Source organism: Macaca fascicularis, chromosome 2 (assembly GCF_037993035.2).
Source record: "Macaca fascicularis isolate 582-1 chromosome 2, T2T-MFA8v1.1".
Taxonomy (NCBI): domain Eukaryota; kingdom Metazoa; phylum Chordata; class Mammalia; order Primates; family Cercopithecidae; genus Macaca; species Macaca fascicularis.
The window spans coordinates 38,073,469-38,098,198 of record NC_088376.1 but is presented as its reverse complement, the minus strand read 5'-3'; the positions used below and the strand labels follow the sequence as shown (position 1 = coordinate 38,098,198).

Genomic DNA, 24,730 nt, shown 5'->3' with positions numbered 1-24,730 from the left:
ACAGATTGGGGGAAGCAGAGATGGAGACAGAGGGATAGATTTTTTGGTACCCTATGGGGGTCGCTGAGGGATTTAAAATAGATGGACACAGAAAGAAATCAAAGATCATTCCTAGGTTTCATCTTTTAGTTAAGTGGTGCCAACTACTGAGATGGAGGGACTAGGGAGAGGATATTGGAGAGTAAATCCCAAGCTCTATTTTGGGCTTGTTAAAGTTCTAAATGAAATTGTGTGAACTAAGCAGTTGGATATAGATGATTAGTGCTGCTCAGAATGTAGAGGGGGAGGCTGAGCAGGAAATACAAGTTTAAGAGTACTCATCGTGTAGACGGTACTTAGAGCTATTTGGAAGCAATACAGAGAGAAGAGAGAAGGGGATCAAGAGTCTACCTGGTGACACAGCGCCCAATCCAGCTGCAGATCAAAGGCCTCATGCATGCCTGGGGTCTGCTCTCTGCTGACAGATGCCTCTGGTGCCACTGTCTACCTGCTTGGATTCCCTCAAATCAGCTGTTCCAAAATTTCCTCTTCCCGAGGAACACTATAGCTTCATAAGAGACACTGTCCCTTCCTCACAGTCCAAGCCCAAATGCTTGCTTTCTTGCTTGAACAACCAGCTACTATGGCTTCTCCCGGCTGGATAGTCCTCCTGGCATCTTGGTCTCTCAGTGGAGAGCTCAGTTCAGATCCCATTCCCTCCCAGTGTGCTCTGCCACAGTTCCCAGCCACGCAGAGTCCCCTTTCACTCATGCCATGCTTCTACTTGAGAATGCCAAGAAGGACTCACCAAGGAGCTGGTGTAGGTGGGATCTGAGGTGTCATCCTGGAGGTAGCGGGAGAGGCCAAAGTCGGACACCTTGCACACCAGGTTACTGTTGACCAGAATGTTCCTAGCAGCCAGGTCCCGGTGCACATAATTCATCTCGGCCAGGTACTTCATGCCAGCAGCGATGCCCCTGAGCATACCCACAAGCTGGATCACGGTGAACTGCCCATCATTTTGCTGTAATAAGACATAGAGGGCATTGGGATCAAGACGGGCTTCAGTGGTTAAGCAGAGGGAGAGATGCTGTGGCCCTGCTGCTTGTCAGCTTCCATCTGCTCCAGGCCGAGCCACATACTGCATCCTCCTGCCTCCCCCACTCCCATCCCCCATCCCTCTCCATGAATGCTTTGTTCTCTTCTCCTTGCCAAGCCCTGTCAATTTTGTCTCCAAATTACATCTGAAACCCATCTACTTCTTTCCATCTCCACTGCCGCCAGTCCAACCAAGTCGCTGCCATCCATCACCTATAACAGCCTCCTTGCCCGCCCCCCAATCCATTCTCTCCAGCCAGAGCCATCTTTTTAAGACATAAATCAGGCCATGTCAGTCCCTGGCTTAAAAATATCTAATAGCCTCCCATTGCATTAAGAAAAATCTCCAAACTCCTTAGCATGGTCCACGAGACCGCTTGGGATCAGCTACTGCCTTACCTTAGGCCACCATATCCATCACTAATGTACTAAAGCCACAGTGACTGGCACCCTTTCTTCTTTTCCAAAACAAACTCTTCCTGACTTAGGGCCCTTAGCATGTGCTATTTCCTCTGTTTTCCCTCCAACAATCGACATCTACTCGCCCTTCAGTTCTCCGCTTAAATATCACTTTCTTAGAGAGGGAACCCTTTAACTGCCCCCTCCCTCAAATACGACTAGCACTTTCTGATGACAATGTTTAGTGCATGCTCTTAGTCTTCTTCTTAGCACATATCACAAGTTTTAATCATATGTGTGTATCTGTCTGTCTGTCTGTCTCTGCTGCTTGATTTTATACTCTTTGAGGACAAAAACTCTGTCTTCTTTGGTCACCATAGTATTATCAGTGCTGTAAACTTTAAGGTAGATAGAAAATCTTAATACACATAAGTTGAATGAATGATGAACACATCTTTTCCTCTTTCCAAAATCAAGCGTGTAAAGCACCTTCTCTGGGTAATCCCAGGGCTTTCAGCCTTTAGACTGGTATAACCACACCTTCCTCATAGGGACCGTGGGTCAGGAGAACTTCATGCACAGCGTCTGGCAGAAGGGAACTCTCCTAGTGAATGGGAGCTGTTGCTGCTCTTCTTCATGGCAACCTGCAGTGCTGCCCTCTCTCCCATCATTTGTGGGCTCAGAGTTTCTTGGGTGGATGCCCTCCCTCTGTTAGACAACAGACTCTTCAGTGAATAAAACAGTGTCTTCCTCCTGTCTCCCCAAAGCTCCTGGGTCTCGACTTTGTACACACCAGTTAAATCAGTAGACCCTAGGCTATACTGCCAAGAACATATTTCCCCATCTAGTCCAGCCCCAAATGCTCCCCAAAGGGCTGAGAATTATGTTCTACAAGTAGAGCACAGCCTAGTCATTAGAATGCTCTGACTGGAGGAGAGGTGGAAGTAGGACACTTGGGGTCTACTCTGTGTTTACTGCTAAACACAGGTACTCGGCAAAACAACCATGACCTGCGTCCCAGAGTCCTTATGTGAAATCCAGAAAGCATAGACAATGAGAAGAGCTCCCATCATTGAGTATCTACTGTATGCAAGATGTTACACAGTGCACTCACATGCATATGCTACTGCAAAAGCATTTCTATGCAAAAATAAGCAAGGAAAAATAAAAGACCTATTATAAAAATACTCTACTTATGAGCAACAACAACAGCAATCAAAAAGTCTAACAATGATTGCATGAATTGTTGGAAACTCTGTTCCTCATGCAAGATTGCAAGCCTGGATCTATGTTCTGGGGGTTATGCTCCTTGATCAATTGAAGGAATAGAGCAAATTGACTTTCTCCCCTCCTGGAGATGTCTGCCAGTAGAAGGGCCCCCAAACACACTGTGTTTGACACACTCCAAGTTCCAGGCTATTTCTAACTCTAACCTTAACCACCTCCCAACCTGCCCAGGAGAAGGGATGTATGCTTTCTCCACAACATATTCTTCTAAGCAACTCAAAAAGAAAGTATAGAGCTACTTTTTGGAAACTCTGACTGGTTTTCAGCACATTGCCCATCTGTGAGAGCTGGATGTGCAGTGAGTGATGCGGATCTTCCTTCTCACTAATACACTTCAATCAACACCTTCTCAAGAAGTTAGCCAGGCTGTTGCTAGCACCAAGTGTTTTCTCCAAGTAGGTCTCTGTGGATTTGCCTCTTCAGAAAGTTGTCATGCAATTTCTCTATATTACAGAGGTGTATCTCAGCCACAAGTCACATGGCTTGTATTTTTTCAATTCAGTCTATTATTTCCTCTCTGTAAGTGTAGGCAACAGTGTCTACACATATGGAATGTCTCCCTAAAAACGATGGCATTTGGGGAGAGCACTGGGGTGGCTTAAACAACTTTGAGAAGAGTAATGTTGAAAGCGCATAAGCAATGTGTTTACGTTTTTGCTTTGATGTTTAAGTCTTCTTAGAGCTTATTTATTATCCGATTTGTTTTAAAATTTAGATTAGTCATCCTTATAGTTTCTTGGGTCAAAAAAGACCAAGAAATGATTAAAGGTCCAGGCTTTGGAACCAGCAGACCTGATTTGGATCCAGGCTCTGCAGCTTAGTGGTTGTGTGGGCTTAGGCAAGTTATTTAACCTGCAGAGCAGTTATTTCCGCACCTATAACATAAGAACATAGTGTCCATTCTTCATAGGGTTCTGGTGAGACTAGAAGAGATAACACATATGAAAGGTCCTAGCTCAGTGCCTTGTGGGCCCTAAGATGGTAGCAGTGATCCCTGCTAATATCAGCAGAGCCTTAGTAACGGCTCACAATTCAGTTTCCGTGTACCTCAGATGTGCGTGGTGAGAGAGACTGAGGACATCTGGGACCAGAACTCTGGTTCTCATGGCTTCCTGGGTGTGTGGGGGAAACATCCTGGGATCATTGTTCTTGGGGAGCCCAGTACTCACCACATGCTGAGCTCAGTAGGTAACAGATAGGCATCTGTAATTGTAGTAGATGGTTGGGATCTAATGATGCAGGCCTAAACTTCGGATCAACTAGTCACAAATGTGGGTAGCATCCGTCACTTGACTTTTGAATGGTAAATAATACTTTACATGTTTTGATATGTTTTGATCCTTAAAATTGGTCCTGTGCAGTAGGCAAGGCAGGCAATATTATATTGTTTTCACAGACAACATAAAGGAGGTCCAGAAAATGTATGTGATCAGCCTTAAATCACGGTGTGGTTTTGAGTTATACCAGTAATCAAAGTTCAGAATGGTAAATCACTTCTCCACTGACAAGCCCATCTCTGATCAACTGGTAATGGTGGCCTCAAATGCTGTGTGGAGAAAAACGCTGTGCATCAGCTTCGCAGGGAGAAGAACCATGATGGATTAGTGATGCTAGTCTTATCTGGGTCTTCTAACTCCTGTCTCGTGCTTTTGCCATTGGAATGTGCTGACTCTGCAACGGGCAACATATTTTCTTTAGAATCTTCAAGAGAACCACATATCAAGATAGGTAGGGTCATGTCTGTTGAATTTGTAACCTTGGTGAAATTTAAAAATAAAAACATATTAAGATTTTTCTGGCATGTTTAACTGTTACATGCTCAGTTGATTGGTATAATTGTCCAAAAAGAACTTCCAGAGATATGAACAGTAGCATTCAAAGATGAACAAGACACACACACACACACACACACACACACACACACACACACACACACACACAAACTAACTGATTTCTTGGTGACTTTGGGAAAGGACCTGGCTCCATGCTGAGCACATAGTAAAAGCATAGCACAGAGAAGAAATACAGGTCTAGGTGAGGTGATTTAAACCTTCCTCCCTTCATGAAGTGCTTTCTGCTGAAATTGCTTTTCTGCAAATGCACCGAAGCCACTTGCTGGTCCTTATATTAGACAGGAAGGATTTAGGTATTTCAACTTTCATTGACGAATCCACTTCAGGAAATGAAATCCTTATTTGATTTGTTCAAAGAAAATGAATCATAGATTTTTCCTAACTGAAAGGGACCTTTCGAGCTCACCTAGCTCAATGCCTTTAGTTTATAAATTGGGAAATTGAGTTAACAGGTTTGCTCCAGGTCACAGGGTGACTCACAGCAGAAGCCAAAGCAGAACCTTGGTCTCAGGACTTCCAATCTGGTGTTCTCTTCGTGATTTCTGGGTTGCTATCTTCTAGCTGCAGCCCATGAATGAGCTTCTCTGATGAGAAATGTCCCCATTCGACATTACTCAGTGACTTTCAAGTGTCTTCCAGTTATGATTATCTGTGGAAGAACCAGCAGCAACCGCAAAGCCAAGCTTTAGGCAAGAAGGCCTTATGGAGCATGTCAAGAACCATGTTAACTAAACCATGGGATACTGGCCACAGCTTCAGGAATTGTTCCTAATATTAGAGAAGAGCCACCAGGTTGAAGCCCTTGAATTTGAGTGTCAAGAAGGAAAAATTTAATTATGGATTTGTATGCTATATAATCCACAGCACAATAATTTTTAGAAAATTAGTAATAATGAACCATCTACTGAATGTGTGGTTGAAGCATAATGGTATCTCTCACATGCTGATTCAGGGCTAGAACTGTAGCCACTCTCCAAAGACGCTATGACCAGGGGGAAAGGAGAAGTTGGAGGGGAGGAAACAGTTGCAGAAATTGAGGACTAATCCTTTTCCTTTCTTCTCTGAGTAGGGATCCTAAAATTATCCTACTTCCCAGAAGATGGACCCTGTAGAACTGAACTGATGACCTATTTTTCGATTTTATCAAGCAGCAGATACGTCAATTAATGTTGCTATGCTCCAGGGTTCGGTAGTAAGGCTGAAATTAGATTTATAGATTACCTGCCTCCATGCAGTGTGAGGAGTCAGAAATGCTTCATTTCCCTCTCTCCTCCTGGCACTGCCTGCTCCCACCACTCCTTTCTTACCATGCCTGCTCCTCTGTTTTCCTCTGCTCCTCTCTTGCCCCCAGGTTTTCTTCCCCTGCAAGCTCAGCTCATCATCATGAGAAATGCTGGTGTCCAACATGCCTCCGTGACCTGGGCCCCAAATGAAAACAGACCCTAGGAAGAACAGCAGTGTAGGGTTTTGATTTTCTGCCGGCTCCTGAGAATGAATCTCCCTGTTCTCCTGCATACTCCAGTGAGGGAGTGTGATCACAGTCCCCAAATCAAGCAGTGGCTCTCTCTGAAGTCCAATCAGTTGACTGGTAGGAAATAAATGACTCCCAAAAGGGTCTTGACAGTGGTTCCAGAAAATGCTTTTCCTTCTCACATTGCCTTTTATTCAAGTTTATTCAACTTTGTTTATTCAACTGTCTTCATGAGATCTCTGATCATAAATGAATGTCCCCAGGAAAGCATAGACAATGCCTTGCACTGACATGAGAGGTGTGGCAGCAAGGACAGTGAGAGATAATGTACACACAGGATGACTGGAGCTCTCATGCCACTCCCTAGCATTTTTGTTTGAGAAATAATTTTTCAGTCAACTAGCATTTACCAGGTGTGCACTGTGTTAGGTGTATATGTTTGTTTCCAAATACAAAGCATGACCCCATACCCTCAAGGAGGCTGTCCTAGGGAAGGTGCACGGGCCCAATAATCTACATCAGTTGTTCCCCACCCCTGCACCCCCAGAAAAACAAACGCCACTACTGCCTAGTGACCCAGACTGGGCAAAAAGCATGTTCCTGTTGTACAAAGGTAGCTTCAGCAGTGTGCTTCTAGACAAGTGCCCCAGCTACCCTTCCACACTACAGCCCCTAAGCTCTGTTTCTGAGTGCTGGAGCTACCATGTAGGGGTTGATAAATTACCAAACAGGTCCACACTTACTCTGGCCTTCATATACACTATTTTTGCTGTTCCATCAGCCTACCTGCCTGCTTCTTGCTTGTCTGACAAATTCTTCTTCTCTAATCTCAGATAAATTCTTCCCCCTCTTTGAAGCCTCCCCTAGATTCTCCAGGGAGATTTAAGAACTTCTCCACTTACTACATCTGTACTTAACTCATGGGGGGAAAAGTATAAGATAGGCAAATGATTGCTAGAAGCATTGGGCACTAGCAGGAGTAGGGACTACATTGGTGGCAGGCGGTACTCTCTAAGATGAACATAACAAAAGCTCCCAGCTATCATGTGTAAGAAGACATTGAGTTGATGTCCCTTCATCAAAATGTGGGGCCTGTTTTCTCCCCTTGTATCTGGGCCTGTCACTATGTTGGAAATGACACTATGTGGCTTCCTAGCCTGGGTCACAAAAGTAACACAGATTGCCCATTCTTCTCTTGGGATGCTTTTTCTTGAGACCCAGCTTGCTCTAAGGCAGTCCAAACAGGCCACCTAGAAAGGTGGCAGCTGACACTCAGCATTGATCACCTAATATATGAATGAAGGAGGCTTCAGACAATTCTAAGCCTCAGCCCTTGAGCTACTGCAACTGACTCCACATGGATCAGAGGTGTCCCTCCCAAACCTTGCCCAAATTGCAGATTCATGATCTAAAGAAATTGTTGTTGTGCTAAGGCACTGAGGTCTTGGGGATGATTTGTTATGTAGCATTAGAGCAAGGTTTCCTTTATCTCTATAGGCACAACATCCAGAATAGGGCCTGGCCAGAGCAGTGATCCCAGCAATGTGTCCATGACTGACCATTTAATCTGCAGCCACAGCTATTGTTTGGTTGCTTTGGCAATGTAGCCAGCTACTGGGTATCACCCTGAAGTTCCTGCTCAGAAGGCTCTGCCCATTCTTTGATGCTGCCCACTGGACCCTCTGCTCTCAGTTTCTGCTTCCTGGCTGAAGCTATCAGCTTCCACTCCCCAGATATCAGCATCATGGCCATTCTCACTCACCCTTCATCTAGGTGCTCAGTGATAGCCTACGGAAATGAAAACGGTTTCACTGTGGGCCTGGCTCTACTTTGGGCATATTCTGACAATGATCTTTTACAGGTCTCCCAGCCAAAGGCCTTCAGCAACTCCCTACTTCTGCTGCAAGTTGGTTGGGAATCTTCACCAACCACAGAAATACCCATGGATGCTTGTGACACAGCCTTGTAAATGAACCTGTAAATGCAGAGCAGTCTGGGAGGGTGGCTGTGCTGGTGAAAGGCAGAGATGACCACGGCTGTCTGCATGAATCACACAGGGCTATACAGCAGCCAAAAGTCTCCTCAATCTCTGTGATTCATGCAGATGCCAATGGCCATTCTTTGCCCCTCTCTATTCATTTTATTCATCCAACAAGCATTTGTCAATGCCCTACTCCATGCCATCCTCCTCCTGAGGATCCCACAAGCACTGTTTTGTTCTCTTCTTTCAGCAACAAATCTCTGCTAACATCTCCAATGCCCATTCACACTGGATCAGGCGATTCCTGAATGGTAGGTTGTACTCATGGAACCCCTCTCCCCAGCCACCATTCGCCTGCATCCAAGTGCGTCATCAAACCCCTGAGTTGCTCTTACCCTGAGGAAAGAATCCAATGCACCATTCTCCATGAACTCTGTGATGATCATGACAGGCCGACTCTTGGTGACCACACCCTCCAGGCGAATGATGTTGGGATGGTCGAACTGGCCCATGATGCTTGCCTCACTCAGGAAGTCCCGACGCTGCTTCTCCGAGTACCCTGCCTTCAGGGTCTTGATGGCCACATAGATTTCCCTCTTGCCTGGCAGTTTCAAACGCCCCTTGTACACTTCTCCAAACTCCCCTGCAACAGCAAAAATGCCATTAATATCCTCTTCCTTCTCAGTCTGTGGAACCAAGAGGGAAGGCATCTAATGGAGAACAATGGTGCTCCAAGTGGAATTGTGATTAAAGTGACGGGAATTGAAACAGTCTTCTCTCATTGTAACTATATTGTTTTGGCTGTGACCAGTTCATGGCAAACACAAAAGGATTACTAAAGTACATGCCTTACCTTGATACTTAGAAAGAGTTTGGGTAACTAAAGTGGAATTTCAGAATATATATGAGTTTGTTTCTCCCCACATTTAATTTTTCCATTGTGTCCCAGCTGAATAATAGAAATGAAAGAGTCAGTTTCACTTTGGCAGGATCATGATTCATTTTGAGCAGATCCTGGTGCAAGAACGTTCAGGGGATAGGGGACATGTTCAGATACCTTGGCCCTCTGAATGAGATGTATACTGTTTATGTTCCTACACTGCTGGGAGAGCATTTGTGTTTACTGAGTGCCCCAGAAAACAGACACTGAGGAGTTAGGAAGGGAAGAGGTTCACTTGTGAAAGACAAAAGTGAGAGGAAGCAGGATTGGGCAGACAGCCCAAGATCACCACGCAGACCTGATGAAATCCCAGCTAACCCAAAAGGGAGAGCCAGAGCAGAGTTCTTACTGCAGAAGCAGCCCGGCCCTCACATCCCTGCCATGCTCAGTCACTGGCTGGGGGCTGCTGGGAAGAGCTGGGCCTCTGCAGGAAAGCCGGGGTCGACCCTGAAGGGGCTGCAGCTGGAGGCTATCAGCTAACTGCACTTTTGGCAGATGAATAGCAAGTTATTTCTCTAAACAGGCATGAGCTGCACACCTCCATGCATGCCACAACATTGAAACATTTTCACAGTAAAGTCACCAACAGTAAAAACAATTATGGTGACACTACTTCATAGCTGCCTTAAAAAAAAAAACTGTTGGCCGGGCGCGGTGGCTCAAGCCTGTAATCCCAGCACTTTGGGAGGCCGAGACGGGCGGATCACGAGGTCAGGAGATCGAGACCATCCTGGCTAACACAGTGAAACCCCGTCTCTACTAAAAATACAAAAAACTTAGCCGGGCGAGGTGGCGGCGCCTGTAGTCCCAGCTACTCGGGAGGCTGAGGCAGGAGAATGGCGTAAACCCGGGAGGCGGAGCTTGCAGTGAGCTGAGATCCGGCCACTGCACTCCAGCCTGGGCGACAAAGCGAGACTCCGTCTCAAAAAAAAAAAAAAAAAAAAAAAAAAAAAAAAAAAAAAACAAAACAAAACAAAAAAAACCTGTTGAATCCTGTTTAACATGCTTTCAAAAGTTATTTTATTATTTAATTTGGCTTGGTAACTTCCAATTCTTTCATGTGAAGCAGTTAAATGTCTACTTGTAAGAGCAGCAAAAGAAACATGGCTTTCTGCTGGGAAAACTTTCTCTCTCACTTTCCGATTCTGGAAGAAAATGTTGGAGCAAACTGAGCAATCAGAGAAATTACTCGCCATATTAGAAAGGCAAGTTAACATTGCTCCTGTGATTCATTTGGGAGTTCCTTTTGTTTTCTTGCTGCAAAAAAAAGATTGGAAGGAAGCTGTATGAAAGGACTATTATGAAAAACTGCTCCAGAGTCAACAGAACTTGATAGAAACTGGGGCTGGAGTAGAGGTTGGTTAAGCACCATTAGGAAGATTTCAACATGGACCTAACACTCAGATAAATATCATTTATAACACTATTTGTTTTGGGGGGCTGTTCTTTTTCGTTCCTCCCATCCTTCCTCCCTTTCTCTCTCTCCCTCCCATCTCCCTCCCTCCCTCTCTCCCTCCTTTCCTTCCTTCCTTCCTCTATTTTTTTTTTTTTTTTTGAGACGGGGTCTCACTATGTTGCTCATGCTATATGTGAGCTCCTGGGCTAAGCAATCATCTTGCCTCAGCCTCCTGAGTAGGTGGGACTACAGGTATGCACCACTGCACCTGGCTGCAACACTGGTTTTCACATTGAATCATATGCTCTTTTGGTGAACTGCTGGAGGTCAGACCAAGTCTCATGCATGTTTGTAGCTTGCACATCCACTCCACTGTGGTGCTTGGCACATAGCAGACATGCCAGTAAAAGTTGTTGTATCATATTTATTATTATATGTTTGGCTTTTGCCTTGCTCACTCTTGGGTTACGAACTGCTGAAGATTCTTATCTCTGCTTTATCCAGAAGTAGAAGTACCAGTATTTGAATTTGTATGTTAAAAATATATTTACTGCAGCATCATCTTCCATAGACAAACACTACAATAGCTTATTTAGTATTTAAAATGAGTAAAATTTAAAGAAAAGTACTAGACAATACAGACCTGTCACATACATGTGTGTGTATATGTGTGTATATATATGTGGATGTATGTATATATGTGTCTAGATATATGTATGCATGTATATATGTAACGTATATATGTATGCATGTAGATACGTAGCATATATAGCATATATGTATGCTATATATATATAACTATGAGCTAAATTAACACAAATTACATATTTGATAAGTATACTAATGGAAGAATATTAGTTACTATTTCTTCCTTGTTGCCATAATAATGGGCTCTATTTTCTTTTAGAAAAAATGCCAGAGTTGATAGTTGAGGGTAAAGATGTGTTAATATTTCTTTGTGGAGGAGACAGTACACAAACATGTATTTATTAACCACCTACTATGTGCCAGGAACTGTGCTAGGCACTTTGTATGACTTATTCAATCTTCACAACACTCCTGGGAGGTAGGTATTACTATGGCCATTTAAATAATAAGGAAACTGAGGCACTAGGAAAACATGTCCCAATCACACAGGTGGGAGTCACAGCCAGGGTTGTTGTCCATACCCATCTCTTCCTGCCATACTGCCTCTAGATAGCTATGTTTCAGTTAGCAGGGCCATGGGGAATAAAGCTACATAGATTTGAAGTTATAGTTCAGGGACTATCATGCCCCAAATATGCAGGTCCAAACAAGTCATATAGAGTGACTATCACAGCAACTCAATATCCAGGTGAGAGCAAAATAAGTGATACTGTTTCATAGGCAGATGTCCATTATGTAAGCCTCCTGCCTGGGAGCTGGGTGGCATCAGAATATTTGGAAGTCAGTGTATTTATCAGTTTCTATATATCAACGTGTGGAGTTTGGAAAAGTGCTCCAAGTAAATCTGATGTCCTCCACAACACACAAGAAGACTCCAGTTGAGAAGTTCTGTTCTACCTCAGTGGTTCTCAAAGCTGGCTGCCCACTGGAATCACCTGAAGAGACTTACAGAGTCCAGAGGCCTGGGCCTTTCCTCAGAGATTCTGACGAATTGGTCTGGGTACAGCCTGCACATTGACATATTTAAAAGCTGCCCAAAGGATTGGCTACATAATTTGCAGAGCATGGTGCCAAGTAAAAGTGCAGGACTCCTTGTTCAAAAATGTGACCAACCACAGAGAAATAAACCAAGTGCAGGTCCTTCTGAACATCGGGCCCTGTGCAAATGCACCGGTCACAGGTCCATGAAGCCAGGCCTGGCTGCCCAGTGATACTGACATGCCGCTCAGGCTGAAAACCATAGGCTTAAACCATCCAAGCACTTTTCAAATGAATTAGTGAACTGCCAAAAGCCATGGCATTCCTGAAATTTATCTCTGTACTTCTGAATACTTTTGAAAGCAAAGCACACATATAGGCTGCCTCATACTGCACAGGGCCTGGCACATAGTGTGGACTTAATAAATGTGAGAGGAGAGAAAGAAGAAAAGAAGGAAGGAAGAAATCAATGAAGATGTATAGGACAGTATGAATCAAACTACTTTCCTAATTGGGAAATGTTATTTAATTTTTAATCTGTGTGACTGGTCTTCAAGTCTAAAAACTCATACAGTTTTTAAAAATTATAAAATAGAAACATGCCTTCTTTGGGTAGGGCATGGTGGACTCTGTGATTGGTTACCTTCGTGGTCATGGTGTCACTGCTCTCAGAAATCTGCTCTGCAGTGACTTAAAGAATGGAAATTCTATAAAAAGAACTCCTTTTCTGTCTGGCAAAGAAATGTCTTCATATTCTCCAAGCCGGGAGGTTTTCAAAGCACCAACTACAAAGGATGTCACTTAATCTAATCCTCACTAGGAGATTATGTTCTCCCCTGTAATTAAGTAGCACCCTGAGTGCAGCTGGGGGGAAAATTGGTAGTGAGTGGAGGAAGAAGCTCCATGTCTATACCCAAACCACACCTGAGACATCGGATGTTGGCAGGCCCTTCATTTCTCCAGAACTTAGCTTTCTCATTGCTATACAATAAAAAGAAGTGACCAACTGTCTTGCCTTACTAACAGGGTGTTGGGAGAAGTCTAGGAGAAAGTGCTTTGTAAACTACAAACCGTTTGAAACACTTGTGGGTGGTTATTTATTTATTTATTTATTTATTGAGACAGAGACTGGCTGTGTCGCCCAGGCTGGATTGCAGTGGCATGATCTCGACCCACTGCAATCTCAGCCTTCCAGGTTCAAGCAATTCTCCTGCCTCAGCCTCCCACCACCACACCCGATTAATTTTTACATTTTTAGTAGAGACGGCGGTTCACGATGTTGGCCAGGCTGGTCTTGAACTCCTGACCTCGTGATCTGCCCACCTCAGGCCCTCAAAATCCTGGGATTACAGGTGTGAACCATCATGCCTGGCCTTTATTTATTTATTTATTTTTTAGACAGTCTCGCTCTGTTGCCCAGGCTGGAGTACAGTGATGTGATCTTGGCTCACTGTCACCTCCACTTCCCGGGTTCAAGTGATTCTCCTGCCTCAGCCTCCCAAGTAGCTGGGATTACAGGCTTGCGCCACCACTCCTAATTTTTGTATTTTTAGTAGAGACAGGGTTTCTCCATGTTGACCAGGCTGGTCTTGAACTCTGGACCTCGGGTGATCTGCCTGCCTCAGCCTCCCAAAGTGCTGGGATTACAGGCATGAGCCACCAGGCCAGTCCTGTTTTAAAAAGACAAAACAGAAGTAGGTAGTCGGGAGGGAGAGTGCAGAGCGGGGGGTCTCACCGGAAGAGAAAAGAGAGGAAAAGTAGGTTTCGGTAGCCTTTTGAGACTTATGGTGACTGATCTAAGACACATCAGAGCTTTCTGCCAGGGGACATGGTGAAGTTTCCCTGCCAGGTGCCTGAGCATGGAGGGTGTCTTCAGGTAAGCCTAGGATGCTAAAGTCTGGGCTTCTGGCCCTTGAGCACACCACAGCCTACAGCCTTATAAAGAGGTGGGAGTCAATGGGCGTATTGCTATTATTAATAACAAACAGGAAATCAAGATTGTGTGTCACTTACAATCTAAGAAATTGCTGTTGCCTGTGATCTTTGACTTCAGTTTAATATAGTATCTACAAGAAACTATTTTTGCTTTTTGATAATTTTCCTGCAATTAGGGCCAGGACTTCATGTCTATGCTACTTCGATTCGCCATCATCTGAACTCTAAAGAGCTTCCTTTTACATGAGCTCCAAATCATGGCCATAACGTTTTCGTTTTTAATAAAAATTCATAATACCTAGAAAATATTTCTAGCAATTCAAGAATTAACATTATATTTAAGACAGACACTTAAAGGTAACGATTGTGCTGGGGAGTGGTTGTGGTTGATTCTTTTCACACACATTCTTTACTGACAGTAAATGCGGCCAGCCTAATTTTGGTCCGACTGGACTTTGATTGGCACATATCTTTGTGGCTGACATTGGGTCCTCTCCTATAGCCAAACATCTATTTGGTTAGGACCCAGATCCAGCTGTAGGCCAGTCTAGTGGCCGAAGGGCTCAGCAGTGGTTCTCGAACTGTGGTTCTTGACCAGTAGCATCAGTATCACCTAGGAACTTGTTAGAAAATGCACTTTTCCAAAACCCACCTAGACCCACAGCATCAGAAGCTCAGTAGGTGGGGCCTGTGACCTGGGTTTTAGCAGCCTCCACGTGATTCTAATGCCTGCTTCATCTGTTTGAGAACCTGGCCCTCAAGTCTGTCAGCTGAGGGTAATTTAACCAGTTCCTATGCGTTTCCTCCCAGAGAGCTGCTGAAATTATTCCGTACAAGTTTCGGCTCCTTGCCAATTCCTCTTTCCTACCTTCCTTGACAAAATGAGGAAGAGAGAAAAAGTAGTTCAGCAGCATTAAATGCCTCAATATTATATGTAAAATCAGAAGAAAAGAATTCTCAATTTTTGAAAACGAAACATTCACCTACCAGCAGATATTTCAAGCAGTAGCTGCTGGTTGTGCACAGCTCAAATCTACACAGAATTGCACTTTTTTAAAAAAAGCAGCATTCTGAAGTCAAAAACTGCCTTGGGGGAAAAAAAAGGAAAGCGGAGCTACTAGTTACTAATTCAAGCTTACACCAGAAATGGAATTTTTAAAGAATACATTTAAACTAGGTTTTAAAGCATGATTTCAAGCAAGTTTTAACACACTAGCCTGTGCAAGATAAATGAGTTATGGCTAAACCAGGGAGAGCAGAACCATGGTACACACTCCACCACTTCCTGACCCTGCACAGAGGACAGACATTATTAGTTGATCACAACCATCGTCAGCCTTTCACCAGAGCTCCTCAGATACTCATCACCAGACCTCTGAGTTGGCACATGAGATGGAACCTGCTTGACAGCCATGGTATTCACAATACCTAATATCCAGGGAGGGAGGGAAAATGGTTTTCTCTTTTCTTGTAAGTTTTTATAGTTGTTAGACAACTGCATACCTATATATCACATATGTGTGTATATATCTTCACACACATACGTACATCTATATTTTATATGTAATTAGCTTATTTTCATAAGCAAGCACTTATAATTAAAGATGCTAAATGTCTCAGTCCTTGTTGTACTTCCTAATGCTGATAATTGATCACACTTAGAAGAAGAGAACCACAAGACAGGACCAAGGTATTCTATGAGGACCATGCTGTCTCCAGGGCATGTGGGACAGTCTTTGTAGCATCACAATAGAGTAATAATGAATTCTAGCACAGTATCACAATTCCCAACAAAGAGGCTTGAGTATTCCAAACTGCTAGACCGAAGCAATGGGTATTCCAAACTGCCATCAGAAGCAATGCCTCTGTATACTGAGCCGCTCTTTTCCACAGCAACTAGCCACTCTGTAACTATATGCAACAGCCCAAGGGTTACATTCATGTGAGGGTTACATTCTCCGGATCTAGATCAGCTCTAGCTGGGTTTAAATTCTAGCTCTACCATAAACTTAACTGGCAGCACAACCTTCGGCAAGCTATCCTCTGAATGTTGATTTCCTTACTAGTTGCAAGAAAATATACATGTGTACACATACATATGCTCTAACTCACAGAGTAATAAGAGAGTTAAATGAGACACATGCTTGTGAAGGATGTAGAGTACTGTCAGACACACGGTGAGTGTTCAAGAGATGCTAGCTACTTTGACTATGTTCCTGAAGACATGTCTATGATTTCCTCTCCTAGAAATGCTTCTTGCTGTAACTCCTATTCAACGTGGAGCTACCCTCATGCTGCCTATCTGCACGCTGAATGACCCCAGGACTCTCAAACTTGCTAGTGACCTTTCTGCCAAATCATCTCCAAGGAAACCTGGGCCTTTGTTGGCCTCACAGATGACTCCATCCCCATCCACACATATCACACATTCCCTCATCCCAGCTATTCTCACACAGCCCTTTCACTGCAGGCTTCCTTCTTCCAGACAATCATCCATTCCTGGAAATGTTGAATCAATAGCTGCTAGAGTCAGAGGAGAACGTATTTATTAATGAAAATACAAATGGCATGTCTTCTTCTGGCAACAACTTCTGGTGACACCTTTACCTACGTAGTCATGCTTAGGCTGTTGCATACAGTTATACGGGTTTCACACTGCACAACCCAGGAGTGCCATGCAAGCTGTAGAGCCCTGACTCATGTTCTGGGCAAGTCTACTGATCAAACTGACCAGAATTAACCAATACATTGGAGTTGACCTATGAGATGATGTCTGATAGTCAGACTCATGGTAACAATAAGCTGATATTCTCTGAACATATCAAGGTAACCTGCTGCCCTCTGTAAAGATACTTCAATTACTCTCATTATCTGCAGTGAGAAGAGGAAGGGTCAGCTTTCCTTCACTCCACTGGGCCACTTTCAGAGCATCAGATGATTCATGATCTCATGCCACCTCTCCAGTCTCTCTTCATTCTCCCAAACACTATCTAGTTCTCCAGATTTTTAACACTGCCATGTTCTCCCACCAAGAACCTACTTTCATTTGCCATATATAACAAATATTTAATTGAGCCATGCACTAGGCAGGTACCAGACCAACAAAACACATACACTCCTTTGCTCCCACAGAACTTTGAGCCTTGTGAGGAAAGATGGACATTAAACAAATGATTACTTAATAATTAATGATTTATTATTGTCTTCTTGGGTGGCATCACACCTGGCTCACAATTATTATATTTTTATTTCTTTGATCAACATTTGCAACAACTTTAGGAGAAACTTTGGCAGTTGATGCAACTCTTCAGCCTCACAGTTTCTTAATTGTCCTCCATGGGTCTTCACTCACATGCACAACTGCCACTCCCCACACCCTGGGTGCCAGGCAGCCTTCCTCTCCCTTAACCTGAGGCCCCTCATTTCTGATCACAGCCTCCATGCTACCACTCCCCATCAACTCCAGGCACCAAGCCCACTGGTCACTCCATTCATCACATTCATTTGGGTATACCCCAGTTTGGATAAGTTTAGTCACTTAAATGCAGCCTCGATCCTAGCATCAACCATCTCAAAGCCTCTCTGTACCATCTAAACAAAACCCCACAACCTCCAAGGTTTTACCCATTCTTTCCCATCCCCCTCTTCCAGTCCAATCCAAGCAGAGCATTTATAGGATTCGGCTCACTAGAATGTTGGTCCTTTCACCCACCCTGCTATGAAACCTATTTTCTATGGGATAAAATTCATAGAGCAGCCTCTGGATCTCTAGATCTTGGCCTGATTCTCCAGATTTAGTGTTCAATACTTAACCACAGGAAATCCCTCCCCAGCAACTTTCTTTCCCCTTGTTCTCAGGATGTGACATACAATGTCAGTCCATCCAAAGCCTTCACAACCTCAGGGGCCACTTTGTTCCCTCTTCCCTGAGTCCTCTCCTGCCATCAAGCCTTCTCTCCCATCTCCAGGGCTACACATTCTCAGAGCCCTCCTCTGAGCTCTCAATCACTGCCTTCCTCTCACTGAGTGGCACTGAATGTCTGCACTTTAGACAATAACCCCTGCATGGCAGGACTTGTTAGGCATTGAGTGTATTTTTCCAGTATCCCCCGCCCCCTCCAGTCACATACACAGAAACAATGTTTATTGAATAAAGTTCTTTCTGAACTCTAAACATAATCCCTCCTGCAACAAACATAGCCTTCTCCTCTGGCTCTATATTTAGTAGGTGCAGGGTGGTTCTTCTGCAACCTCTTTGAAATAACTTTACACAGTCTGGAGGGTGGGGGTGTGCTTATAAGTGTTCAACTACCAGCTCTCCAGGAAGGAAGGAAGAAGGGAGGGAGGCAGGGAGGAAAGGAAGGGAGGGAGGGAGGGAGGAAGGAAAGAAGGAAGGAAGGGAGGGAGGAAGGAAAGAAGGAAGGGAGGGAGGAAGGAAGGAAGGAAGGAACAAAGGAAGAAAGGAAGGAAGGGGCTCATGATTTGTAGCATTTGCCAATTCCCATAGTGTAAACACTCCCACTATGATTGATGTCAAGAAGAAACAAAGGAAGAAAGAGAGAAAGAGAAAGAGAAAGAAAGAAAGAGAGAAAGAAAGAGAGAAAGAGAGAAAGAGAGAAAGAAAGAAAGAAAAGAAGGAAGGAAGGAAGGAAAGAAGGGAGGGAGGGATGGAGGGAGGGAGGAAGGAAGGAAGGAAGGGAGGGAGGGAGGGAGGGAGGGAGGGAGGGAGGGGCTCATGATTTGTAGCATTTGCCAATTCCCATAGTGTAAATACTCCCATTATGATTGCTGTCAAGAAGAAAGAAAGGGCTGGGCGTGGTGACTCACGCCTGTAATCCCAGCACTTTGGGAGGCTGAGGCGGGTGGATCACGAGGTCAGGAGATCGAGACCATCCTGGCAAACATGGTGAAACCCCATCTCTACTAAAAATACAAAAAAAAATTAGCCGGGCATGGTGGTGGGCGCCTGTAGTCCCAGCTTCTCAGGAGGCTAAGGCAAGAGAATGGCGTGAACCTGGGAGGCGGTGGAGCTTGCAGGGAGTGGAGATCACGCCACTGCACTCCAGCCTGGGCGACAGAGTGAGACTCCGTCTCAAAAAAAAAAAAAAAAAAAGAGAAAGAAAGGGAGAGAGAGAGAGAGAAAGAGAAAGAAAGAAAGAGAGAGAAAAAAAGAGAGAAAGAGAGAAAGAAAGAGAAAGAAAGAAGGAAGGAAGGAAGGAAGGAAGGAAGGAAGGAAGGAAGGAAGGAAGGAAGGAAGGAAGGAAGGAAGGAAGGAACAGAGGGACAAATAGAGGGCAGGCTCAGGATTTGTAGCATTTGCCCATTCCCATGGTGTAAATACTTCTACTATGGCGATGTCAAGCTACCAAAATGATGTCTCTGAACATGGGGCTAGAAACAGATGTGCATAATTGGCTCTTGCAAGCTACCGCAGGCTGTCCAGCACAGCATGTCCACTGCTGGGAGGTCATATTCATTATCCTTCTTAAATCATTTAGTTTTCCTCTCTGTCACTATCTCATTCTCTCACATGCCTCATGAAAACTTACTTTTTCTATTAGTGTTTATCCTTGAAGACTCAGGCCAGAGGTCATTCTTTGCAGAGCCTTCCTGACATGCCCAGCCCCTCCTAGAACAGCAAGCTGGATGCTGCTCTGTGCTGGCCCCACACTTTGCATAATACATGCCTGTGTGGATGGTGTGGAATAATTAACCGTTACTGGCCTGATTTTTTCCCACTAAATCTGTCAGACCTCTGAGTCTGTTTATTCGCCTCTGGAACTCCACATCCAGCAAATAAGAAGTATTCAGTAAAAGCCTGAGGGAAGAAGAGGAGGGAGAGAGGAAGGAGGGAGGGAGAGAAAAAAATAAAGGAAGAATAAAGAACTTCTGGTTCTTCTTTTCATGTTTTGTTGCCATTTTGCAACCCAAGTTTCGCCCTGCTTCAAGTATTTCAAGTGACTAAGAGAAACATTGCCAGTTACATGGCATAAATCTTACCTTAACATATTCCTTACTTTTGAAACAATTTGACCTCCACGCCAGCTCTTTTAGCACTGAAGAGTCAGCCTCAGTGGGGCAGGGTATGAGGGAAATGAGAATGATGACAGAGGAGAAAAGGACCTGGAAAAAAATTGGTTCCCTGCAGGAGTGTATTCTGTTAAAATTGCATAAAGTTATGCACAGTAAGTTAATATCCACAGGGATTCACTCTGGGATATTCTGAATTACAAGGAGATGGGTCTCTCCTAGAGAGTGGTCAGCAGTAACTGGGAAGAGGTCTTTATGCCATGCTACTGGGCATCATAGAAACTACTAAATGCATAATTTCTCCCCAATACCACGTGAGTCATGGAGAGGACTGAACCTTCTCTGAGCAGAATGCACAAACATGGCAGCACTGGCAAATGCTACACACAAATGGAGGTGAAGGATGGGGCAGAACTATCAATTATCCTTTTACGGGCATCCAGCAGCTGGTGAGTTCACCCCAAATTGTAACTATCCAGGAGGGTCATAAAGTGAGAAGGCTCTTTACTCCTCCTCTGACAAAGGCAGGCGGGGGTGGGGCTGATGTGTGCTCTCTGGGATGAAATACAGTCCAGAACACATCGCTCTAAGCACATGACATAAATAACAACATTAAAGTCACTAACACCATTACCACAAGCCATAACAACAATTAATAACGCAAGCAAACAGAGTGCAGGACTGAAAGCCTGTCCCTCCTAAAACACTCTTTGATGTTTACTGGAGAAATCTGAGCCCTTAAGAGTTATCCAGTTCATCTGGTACCCAGCCTTCCAAGGCATGATCCTTAAATATGTCAGCATCTAAACGGGAAGAGAAAATTATTTGCACAGAAGTGAAAGTCGTGGCTCAGTAACACTCTTAATGTAAAAGTCAATGGGAAATATGTATAAACTCATGTGGATCTGAGTCTGGTGACCCAACTGAAACTCCTGAAGGGTTGGCAGGAGCAGGTGGTGTGTCATTTCCCAGCACCCACCACACATATGCTGAAAGAAGTGTGAGGACAAAGTTATTCAAGAGGGAAACCAGAGCAGGAAGATGGCGGCCTAATGGGGCAGAATCTCAAATGTGACTTCCAATTTCACAGATGGCTTTTTGACCCCTGAGTACATTAAGAGAGCAGTGAACAGAAGGATGGTGACATTCCCCCTAAAGATAATATATGAAGTAGCTGTAAGACTTTGACTAAACATATTTTATTGAGTTAAAATATTACTGAGAGAGGCAATTCTATGGCTTTCCCAATAATGATATGAATAAAGCACTTCTAGATCCAAGAACCTAAAAAAGATGACAGCATATTAGTGAAGAGAGCTTGGACCATGGCTAACAAGAACTGAAGAGGAAGAAAAGAAGAAGAACGTTATAGAAGAAAATAAACAAATTTAACACATCTTCTAAGAAGGTTTATAAGACACAGGAATGAGATTTCTTTTAATGATATTTTGAGATGTTTTATCTGATTTACATTAATAAGGCTAGGTCCGTTACCAAATTGACTCAACTACTAGCCCATTAAAGGAAGATGAAAATTCTAGATCAGTCTTAGGTATGATTTCCTGAGAGCATCTCAGGCAGTGAGTTTCACGCTGGGCTGGGTTTCTATTCCAGTGTAGGAAGGTGGATGAGGGCACATACATTTCTTGAGAATGAAATTTGTCTTGTGTTGTTACCAGCTATACCGTAGACTTTTTGTAAAAAAAAAAAAAAAAAAAAGAAGGCTATAGGTTGACTTTATTCTGGAAACAGTGGTCTCTCTTCTACTCATCATGGTCTGTCTTCAAATTCATGTACATAGGAAATGGAGAACTTACAGTATGGCAAGATATCTTGACTTTAAGGCATTGAGATATCATTGTTAGTAAGTGGAATACTAAAAATGTAGATTTCTTTCAAAGCCTTCTCAACTAAGTACCTTCTGTCTCTCTCCTTATCTGCATTTGGTGGTCCATTTCCAGAGTTATTTCTGAATCTATAAAACTGCAGCTGACTTTTCTGCAACAACAGACAAGCCTGGCCACCATGGTCAAGGTCCCCAAAGATCCCAAGTGATGTTTTCTCTCTGTCCTAGATACACACGTAGATAGTTCAGACTCATCTTCTGAGGAGAAAGAAGATAGAAGCTCTCCTCCTAATGGGGTCTTTCATATTGAAAGAGACCATCTAGGTGGTGGAAAGAAGATGTTTGGACACCAGGAGAACAGAAATAAGACAGGGAAGAGCCATACCTGCTCCGATGACCTCTTCAATTTTCACGAAAGATACATCAATCTCCTTGGCGAACTCCCGGACAGCTTCGTTGGGATCCTCATAAGTGAAGGGGTCAATGTAGATCTTCATCCCTGGGGAGCCTTGTTGGAGGAGATAAGCAGGGTTAACATCCCAAAGAGGACACAGCTGTCATTCAGCACTGCTGATGTCCTCAACACTAAGGGCATTCCTGGGAGGAGCTCTCTTATACACCAGGCTGCAACCTTTCTCTGCCTCTCCTCCTCTTGCTGGGCTTCCCCATCTCCCTTCCTTCTGGGTCATTCTAGACTGATTCTCTGTCCTCTACTTCTCCTCCATATTTTCTTCTTTTTTTTTTGAGCTTTTGATGAAATGTGGAGCAGATTACTTATAAGTGACAGATCAGGACCAGTTTCCACACCGGGCGCTCACAGAAGGCAAGGAAGCTGATTGATGCCAACCAAATGCATTAGCAGAAAAGTGGTGGTAAAATGGTAGGGTAGATATCAATATTTATCAACTTGACAACTTTCCTGAGTGGAGGCCACTGTTAAGGTTATAACTGACGGCTGTGGTGCAGGGCTGTAAGAGGGATGAGGATGGATTTTTTTTACAAAGAAAGAAATTGCTGTTAGAAAAACCTGGAGATGGAAGTGCCAAGACGGTATACCAGAAAAGAAAATGTGAAGAGAAAAACTTAGAAAACACTAATAGAGAAAAGAGCAAAGTCTACATAGAAAAAAATGAGGTGGTATGAAAGAAAAATGGTGATTGAATCTTCATGCCTTCGGACACACTGAAGTATGAAAAACAAATAAAATGGTGAATGAGAAATACATAAAGGAATATAGACCTTGTCACTGATATATACAGTGGCAAGATAAATAGGTGTGCATGGGGACAAAGTAGAGAATTGTCACTGCAGAAAAAATACATTCAAAAAGTAGAGGAGAGGGAACAAAAAAAGGAAATGGAACCCAAGAAACAAATGCATTCATTCACAATGTAATTTTTCAACACGTTTGATATGTCATTAGGCAAAGTACAGGAATTGTTTACATGGTGGTGGGTGGTGGAAAGGCTGAGGCTTCGAAGGTCAAATGACATGGTCTGGTATCACGGCCTTGGGAAGAGTAGGGCCTTTCCCTGCCAGGTACTGCTGTCTCATTCAAGAAACAGTCAGGTCAGCAGGGGCAAGCAGGCCTAAAAAAGCCACCCTGCAGGGTGCAGGGACTGGGGCGCAAGGCTGAGGTTAGGCCTCAGGTTTCACGAGCTCCATTTTAGCACCTCCCTCCTCTTCATGTCCCCCACCCCTCACCACTGCAGCTTGTTCCCTGGTGACCCCCAGCTCTAGTTTTGACATTTTCCATCCAAAAATCTTCTGATGGCTCTATAGCTCCCCCAAAACTGGTGTTGCTTGGTCACCAATTCAGGCAAGGAATGGAAATACTAGAGTGTAATCCAAATGAAGACGGAAGATACAGCAAATCATTGAGGGAAATTTTTATTTTTATTTTTATTTATTTATTTATTTTTTGAGACAGAGTCTTGCTCTGTCGCCCAGGCTGGAGTGCAGTGGTGTGATCTCGGCTCACTGCAACCTCTGCCTCCTGGGTTCAAGCGATTCTTCTGCCTCAGCCTCTTGAGTAGCTGGGATTACAGGCGTGCACCACCACACCTGGCTAATTTTTGTATTTCTAGTAGAGATGGGGTTTCACTATCTTGGCCAGGCTGGTCTTGAACTCCTGACCTCGTGATCCACCTGCCTCGGCCTCCTAAAGTGCTGGGATTACAGGCGTGAGCCACCGTGCCTGGCCTGAAGGGATTATTTTTTAAGATAAGGAGGGCCGGGTGTCCTGCCCAGAGGAACAGTTTTTTTCTGAAAGATGAGTTATTCCCAGTCACTTGTTTTAGGGTTGTTCACATCATTCCAGAAGGCTCCTTGAAAGCTTTGAGAGGACACTGACTTGGGAATATAGAGACTGAAAGGTGGACAGAGCAAATTGAGAGATCCTCACTTTTATGTAGAATATTCTAGTCCCTAGGATGGGATATGAGGGATGTGTGCATGTAGGAAGAGACTTCTGCTTTCCTAACAGTGGACAAAGAGAAAAACAGAGATGGGGGTGCCAGGCCTTTCTCACTTGTTATAAAGAACAAGTGAAGAGTAAGAACAGATAAACCAGATTGGAAGCATACAGAGAACCCCGGTCAGCATCTCCAGGCCACCCCCATCTTACCTTGGGTTCCCCCAGAAGCAGCCCTAGAGGCAAGATTTTTGAAAGTAAGTGGCTTATCTGGGTGGTGATCCCAAGAAGTACCTGAGATGAGAAAGGAAGTAAGATAGAGAAAGGAAGGCAGCCTGTAAGAGGTGGGTTCTCAAGCCACCGACCGTGTGGGTCATTGAGCAGGCCTAATTCCCCTGAGATTTACATCTAAACAATGTCTAGGTTAGCACATGCTTCAGAGTTGGCCCACCTTGGGGTCGAGGGAGCTGTGATAT

General features: G+C 44.1%; 1 protein-coding gene across 4 annotated transcripts in view; it reads right to left on the bottom strand.

Annotated features, from left to right (window-relative positions):
- EPHB1 (EPH receptor B1) overlaps positions 1-24,730 on the bottom strand; it is a 451,907-nt gene that overhangs the window by 51,277 nt on the left and 375,900 nt on the right. For all 4 annotated transcript variants that reach the window (XM_074033728.1, XM_005545827.4, XM_045386941.2 and 1 more), the window contains 3 exons: positions 22,227-22,349; positions 8,464-8,711; positions 788-1,003 (listed from right to left, as the gene is read on the bottom strand). In XM_074033728.1, coding sequence (XP_073889829.1) covers positions 788-1,003; positions 8,464-8,711; positions 22,227-22,349 — 587 coding nt within the window. The remainder of the gene's footprint in view (positions 1-787; positions 1,004-8,463; positions 8,712-22,226; positions 22,350-24,730) is intronic.